Source organism: Alligator sinensis, unplaced genomic scaffold, assembly GCF_000455745.1.
Source record: "Alligator sinensis unplaced genomic scaffold, ASM45574v1 scaffold125_1, whole genome shotgun sequence".
Classification (NCBI taxonomy): domain Eukaryota; kingdom Metazoa; phylum Chordata; order Crocodylia; family Alligatoridae; genus Alligator; species Alligator sinensis.
The window spans coordinates 2,266,255-2,273,398 of NW_005841893.1; the positions used below are offsets into that span (position 1 = coordinate 2,266,255).

Consider the following 7,144-nt stretch of genomic DNA (forward strand, 5'->3'; position numbering starts at 1 on the left):
CAAAAATTATGAAGGCAGCAGATATTGAACTCTGCATAGGAATTACAGTCCTGAACTGTAATATATTTTGTTGCTAGAAAGCTTTGAATCTAAAAAAGTGTCTGAAACCAGACACTTAAGTACTCCAGGCTGCTTCAGATCTCCAGATGAAGTCAGTTTCTTTTCAATGCAGAAAGTCTTGCAGGAAAAAGAGGGAATTTTTAGTTTTCCTTTACCTCTCCCTTCCCCATTTACTGCTTTTGCAAGACATCAGAATGTAAAATAAGACAATACTAAAATGAGTAACAGATTGAGAAATTCATATAAACCATCCAAGAACCAACATATGGCCCCAATTAAGCAATGAAGAGCAAGTTAGCAGGCTGCTGCACTCAATGACTTGTGTGCAGTGGTGGGTGGGTACAAACCCATCTCTGCACTATCCATTGCAGAATTAGTCTACACATGGAAAAACCCATGCACTGAAAACTGCTGGGTGACTGACATTAGGGTCATGAAGCTGGTTAAGCTGTGAATAATTCCACTGGTTCATGTGAGATATTAGAAGGGGGAAAAACAAACAAACCCAGACAGCTATTGAAGCTAAAACTTTATTAAAGATCTTTTAAGCATTCCAGTACAGTCTTTAGCCTGCTCACATTGTATAGGTACTTCAATAAAGACAAACATTAAAAAAAAAAACCCCAGTACACTCATTTCAAATCAAGTAGTAAATGAATTGTGGACATTGATTGCACCAAATATGAAACATTAAACCATAGGTCCTAAGGCAAACCATGTAACAAATATACACAATTGCACTTCTGTTATGTATAAACTTATGACATGCAAAACTGTAAGCACTGAATACACTGGATAAAAGAGGATAGCTTGAGCTACCTCAGTTTTGAGGTACAGCAGCTTCAGACCCAAGGAACACGAAAAGTTGTCTATATTACAGTACATTCACCTAGCTGGACAAATGACCTATCACTCTAAGAGTGCCAAAGTGAGTTTATAAAAAGGAAATTATTTTGGTGATTCCATTTTGTTGCTATCGATTGTTTGCTGGTTCTCTATTAACTGGAAATGTTCAAAAGCCTTTAAATATAGCACTTCCATCTAGGAACACAAAGATTATCCTGACTCCCAATGAAATATGTGGGAGTTCTTCAGTAGGACCAGGCTTTCTTCCCATTGTTCATTTACTCCAAAAATGTAATAAGCAGTAGTTTCTTTTTTTATATAATTATTTGTTTTGCTCTGCTGTTGTCAGTCATATCATGCATGTCTGTTCACACATCCATAGATTTTTTTCAGGCCAGAAGGGACTGTTGTGATAATCCATCTTGGCCTCTTGCATAGTGCAGGCCCCAGAACCTTACCTGAAAATGTTCATGTTAAGCCCACAATTTGTTGGAGTTATAGCATATGTTTTAGAAAGACACATCCCCTCTATATTTAGAGACTGCAATTGATAGGGAATCCATGCAGGTCCCTATCCAGAACTCAGCCTCTTGTACCTCAGCTATGGGAGAAAGGGAGCCATAGCTTATGTTACAGTTTTCTGTATCTTCACTTCTCAGGTCTTCTAGCAATAGGAGGGAAGTGAGGCAAATTGTTCCCCCCTTATTTTGCTGGTATCAATAAATCAACTGGCAAGTAATTTTAAAAACCCTGAAGCAGCCTTTCTGAATCTTAAGGGCCATCCATCTTAGGATATTCTTATTCACACTGAGGAACACCTCACTCCAATGTGCAGACCTATGGCTTTCAGTGGGACTTCCCACAAAGGAAGAACTATTTACCATGGAAAAAGGGTAACAGAATCTAGCTGTGAAAAAGCAGTAAAGAACTAAAGAGTTTTTGGGCAGGCAGGTCACTTTGAAAATACAGTTTGGTTTGTAATACAAGGATAGTGTCCTACCCATTGGTATAAACAGATACATACTAAGGGGAAAATAAAGCAGATTTTACTTATAAGAAGTTCAGAATAAATTCCAGTACATATAATAAATACTGTGCTATAAGTAAACAACTGCCACCATAACAGACCTCTTTAATCTTCACAGTTTTCAGATCAAATTCAATCCTAAGTTTTAAAAGATCCCCTCAAACAGGCAATTGAGTTTTTCTGGTCCCTCAGGGCTTAAAACAGGATTTTCTGTTCAGAAGCTGATAAACTTGTTAGAATTTGCTTTTTTTCCCCCTCCCTTAAACAAAGCTGCTTTAAAGTCAAAGATGTGGATTCTGACTTGAAAACCTTGATGTTCCATGTAAGCTGCTTAGGTAGCTGAAAGCTGGAAGGGAGCTGCTAAACTGATCCCTACATGTAGTCGGAAGACACTGTGTTCACCCCTCCAACATGGCTGTAATGTAACGGCTTCATTTTCCACGCCCCCAGCAAGATACTTAATAAACAAACATTTGCCACAATTACAATGCGTTTACTGGGTTGGAGTGTTTGGATTCTGAACAGCCCCAAAACTGGAAAGGCATAAGAATAAAATTATTCTGCTGATTTGGCAGCTAGTTCCAAATGACAAAATACAAAGCCAACACCCTAGTAGCACCAGTCTGGTTTGACCCATTTGAGAAAAGGAAGCCTTGGCATAAATGCTTTAATTCCATCAGGCCAGAGTGTGATAGGGGAAAAGCATGAGTGTGGTGCAAAAGAGGGGCAATAGCTATGAATACCTGAGGAAGAAGCATAAGAAGAAGATGAGTGACCACAAAAAAAAATGCCATGCACTTTTAATCAAGTGCTTTGTAAGCTGCGGTCTGACTTGAGTAAACTGCTTACATTAGGTGCATGAAGGAAGGCTACAATGCAGCATGATATCTCCAGAACTCTGTTCTTAAATGAGGACGTAGTAATTCCCATACCAATTCAGACCCATAGGACATTTCAGTCCAGTATTTTGTACCAACAGTAACTCTATGCTTCAGAAGACGGTGGCAAAAACTCCATGGTGGGCAGTTATGCAATTACCTGACCACAGAAAAAGTTTCTTCCTAACACCTGTCAGTCAGTAATTGACTTGTGCTTCAAAGTCCTGAGTGCTGATATTCCTTATTATACATATGTAGATCTGTATATATTGTATAAATACACCCCCAGCTAATACAACTGTGAAATTTCTATCTATAATGTGCCTAACCCTTTTGAAATCCTATTAAGCCTTTGTCTTCAAATACATCTAAGGAGTTCCACAGACAAACTGTGTATTTGTTTTAACAAATATTTCCTTCTATTAGTTTTAAATTTGCTGCCCTTCTATGGCATTAAATGTTCCTTTGTTGCTCTGTAAGAAATGGTCAATGGGAGCCCTTTATCTTCAACTCGTACTGTTCTGCAGTTTCATCATTTCCCTTCTTTTCTATCTCCTTTCTAACGTAAGAAAAAACCCACAAATTATTGGTCTCAGAGGAGCACCAACCAACAGAAATGCAAAAATATCTAATTCTCTACAATATTCAGTGATAGGACATGGGAAAGAGATGTAGTAAAATGTAGGGAACACAATTAGACCACAAACTTGCATTCCAGAGGGCAAACTTAAACCCATCCCCAAGATACTCTTTGAGTTACCATGCTTTTTTATTCCAGCACTTGAAGTGCAGAATTTCTCACTACCCACCAGCGATTTAATAGGATGGGCTCAGTCTGAAAAATGTCTAATACTATTCAAACTTTAAACACTTACAAAAAAGATTTAATATATAAAAATAAATGGGTGTGCACCACTAAATTCCTAAGTCTTTGTGATATCTTCAGACCAGATTTATGGCTAACGGGCCAGAGGATAAAAATGAAGGACAAAGTGTCAATGCGCTTTGTCCACAAATTTTGCGCTAGACTTCTGCTAGTGAGAGTCTATCACTTGATGCCAAAACCACTGCCCAGTACAAGGAGGGTTTTGGCATGTGGTCAAATATTCACTAGAGATTAAGCAGATTCTCACCAAAGCCATATTTGCTTTGGGGAACAAAGCTAACAGAACTGCCCACTGTAGCATTTAGTCCCTTCCTCACTACATCAGCACATTCACAAGGCAGTAATCAATATATGCTGTGTGTTTAGGATAGTGGCATACACATAAAGATGCTCTCTATATGCATATTATGTATCCATAACATACAATAAACATCTTTAGTAGGGCTCTATAGTTAGTAGTCTCTCTCTCATACACACATGCCATTTCTAAAGCCTCACTCTCAGACTATGCATTTTAGTGTATCCATTTTCTAGAAGTGCTAATAAAGACCAGGGATGAAATTCTGACCTTGCTGAAATCAATGGCAACATTTCCATTGACTTCAATAGTGTCAGGATGTCACCCTCAGGGCTCAAAATAAGGAGATTTCTCCCAACAGTACTATAAATATAGTTAACCCAGAGAGACGCTTGTTCCAAACGAGCCCCTGCTCCTACTCCACTGATAGCCACTGAAAATGTCTCTTCTGCTTCAGGGAAGCAAAACTGGGCTCACAACTTTGGAAAACCAAACATTTTCCTTTGGATTAAGATTAACTGCAAACCTTTTGAATATATGAAACAGAGGGCTTATAATTTTACTAGACCTGTGATAGTGACATAGGAAATAGCATTGGATACAATATATATTTACAAGTATTGTTTCACACACTTATAAAACCAATATACATATTATGTACACCATATAATACATTGAGTAATGAGACAAGACCAGGGCATTCTCCCTATGCAAAGTTGTAGATGCTTTCAGAGCAATACTAAGTATGCCTGCCCAGAGCATGGTCATAGGCCTTCAAACATCTGGAATGGTGAGATCAGGTGTGGCATAGGAAAAATTAAAAGTGACAGAGACCCACAGTTCACATTGTAGTGTCTCACTGGGCAACTCAGCAATGCGCTCCCTTAGTATAAGGTGACCATTCAATTTTAAAACCTTTCTTGCCAGAAACAATTTAATAGCATGAAAAATATCATATTGAGAAGATGCCAGTTTTTCCCTGCCTGCCTTTAATTACACTGTTTTTACAGTGGTGGGAAGGGGGAGGGGTGCATATCAGTGAAGCTGATTGAGACCAGAACAGGGCACTTTAGGCCAGATCTTCAGTTGGTGTACATGAGTGCAGTTTCACTGAAGTCAATGGGAATTTTGAAAGTTTGAGCCAGCTGCAGATTTGGCCCTTTGTGCCTAATCTACTGCAGACTCCTATAGTTTCTTCTTCCATCTTAAAAACAGGGATAAGAAAAAGGGGCACTCTTTGCTTAAAGACATACCCCTACATGTCCCCCTCCCCCCAGTTACACTTCATTTTGGGAATCTGAGAGTGATGTCACATGTTCAACTTAATACTTACTAAGTACAGTTAAAATGGAAGCAGTTTTTAGCATGTGTTAAGTGCTCTCAAGGCATTGTCAAGTTGTTCCGTTTCAGTGAAGGTTCGCTCTTAACAGGTACTAACTTTAATAGGTTACTAATGATTTCCAACTGTTGCAAGTGAACATGTGACAAGGCCCTGAGCAAATCCAAAGATTCCAAAAAACTGAAAAGGGGAAAGTCTACTTTATGCATCTAAAAGCATCTAGTGACCAGTTAGCTGGCACAGAAGAAAGGATTAACTGACTAGATCCTGTCCCAGACAGCTGAAAAGCCCTCATACCTTTATTTTCTTTCAGAAAAGTGAAAAATCTCCCCACCCTACTCTCTATTAGAAAATGAAATAGACTGAAATTACTTCCTTTAGGAAAAAGGAATCCAAGCTTATGTTGTCTCTGGGTTTGAAAAAACGTTCAGTTTTTGCTCTCCTGCAGATCTGCCACCTATTCCTTTCAATGCCACTGGTAGAGAGGATGGTAGGGATGGCACAGACATTAGGTCTGTCCCACATTACACCTAAGTTGCCATGTCATCACTGGCTCCTGGCCTGCACATGCATTTAGACTCAAAAGGTCACAGTGCACGGAAGTCAAGGGGTAGTTTTCTACAGACCAGAATTAACTTATGTGGACTTTGGGGAAAAGCTTATTCTACTGCTTGGGACATATTGGCACAGAAGAGCTGCTTCCTGACTCTTTTCTCACAGCTATGCCACTATTTTTCACATGCTTCTCCTGAAGCACAGAGGAACTTTTGGTGCCTCTATACCAATGGAAGACTTTCATCTTCTCATAATTGTTGTGCATCTGCTCATCTGTCGCGCAAAGTGAAGAGCACATGGCTCAGAATATATCATGCCAGTCCTTTACAGCTGCTAAATAACCAGGGACACTAAATACAGCAGTCAGTACAAACACACATTGGGCAGGAAGCATTTAACATGTGAAAGCCTAGCATCTAGTCATTTGTGAACAGGGAGACACAAGCTACACATCTCCTAGGAGCAGAAACACAAACAGCTGCCTGAAGTCTGGCCAAAATAAATAAAAAGTGGTAAAATGTAAGTGACAAGAGCTTGTTTCCTAACCTGGAAGCAGTAAGTCTCATGTTGTGTACAATTCTGGGAAAGAGAGGTGGACAAGACACAACCTAGACATGGATGTGTTCTCCTGTATCTTGCTGCATACGGGCCACTGCATGGAAAAGAATAACTTCAGTGGGTTCTCATGCCCACCTCCCACTCGAGGCAAAGCTACGGCTGAAGGAGAAGTTGACCTCAGCGTTTTTGTACTTCCCCCAGGCTCCAAATGGCACGATGACAGAGGTGCTGTTATCTTCAGTCCCGTACTGTATTGCCTGAAGTTAGAAATGAACCATTTTCAGCACTTGACTCCTCCGAAGCTGTATTCCTCTGCCACATCAAAAAGCACTTTTGTAAAGGAAAGCCAAAGTTGCCTTGTGTCCTGAACCTTTGGCTCTAGTCTGAGGCAGAGCAAATTCACTGAGTGAGTTCTGCCAAGAGCTCCACCCAGATGTGTAAAAACCCAATGCTCAGCTGAACCATGGCCCTTTTCATTCTGTATTTAAGAGTACAAACAAAACCACAGAACAAGGCAAGGCTCTTGAACACTTAATCCCACTTCAATTTGCACCAATTACCTGATCTGTCTAAGCATGTTCAGTAATTCCACATTGCTAAATGGCATTATGACCCTGCCTCATCAACAAGGCACTGGTGTGGCCAAAGGTATGTTATGTTACCTGCTCAGTAACAACAAGGGCTGCTTCAGCATGGT

The 7,144-nt window shown here is 39.9% G+C and overlaps 1 protein-coding gene across 7 annotated transcripts in view; it reads right to left on the minus strand.

Moving 5' to 3' along the window:
* Nucleotides 1-583: 583 nt before the first annotated feature.
* PPM1K (protein phosphatase, Mg2+/Mn2+ dependent 1K) overlaps nucleotides 584-7,144 on the minus strand; it is a 24,468-nt gene continuing 17,907 nt past the window's right edge. For 6 of the 7 annotated variants that reach the window (XM_025197267.1, XM_025197268.1, XM_025197270.1 and 3 more), the window contains one exon: nucleotides 584-6,704. In XM_025197267.1, the coding sequence (XP_025053052.1) occupies nucleotides 6,573-6,704 (132 nt within the window). In that variant the 3' untranslated portion in view covers nucleotides 584-6,572. Of the gene's footprint in view, nucleotides 6,705-7,109 lie in introns of all 7 variants that reach the window. The other variant, XM_014517155.2, reaches the window with a different exon arrangement.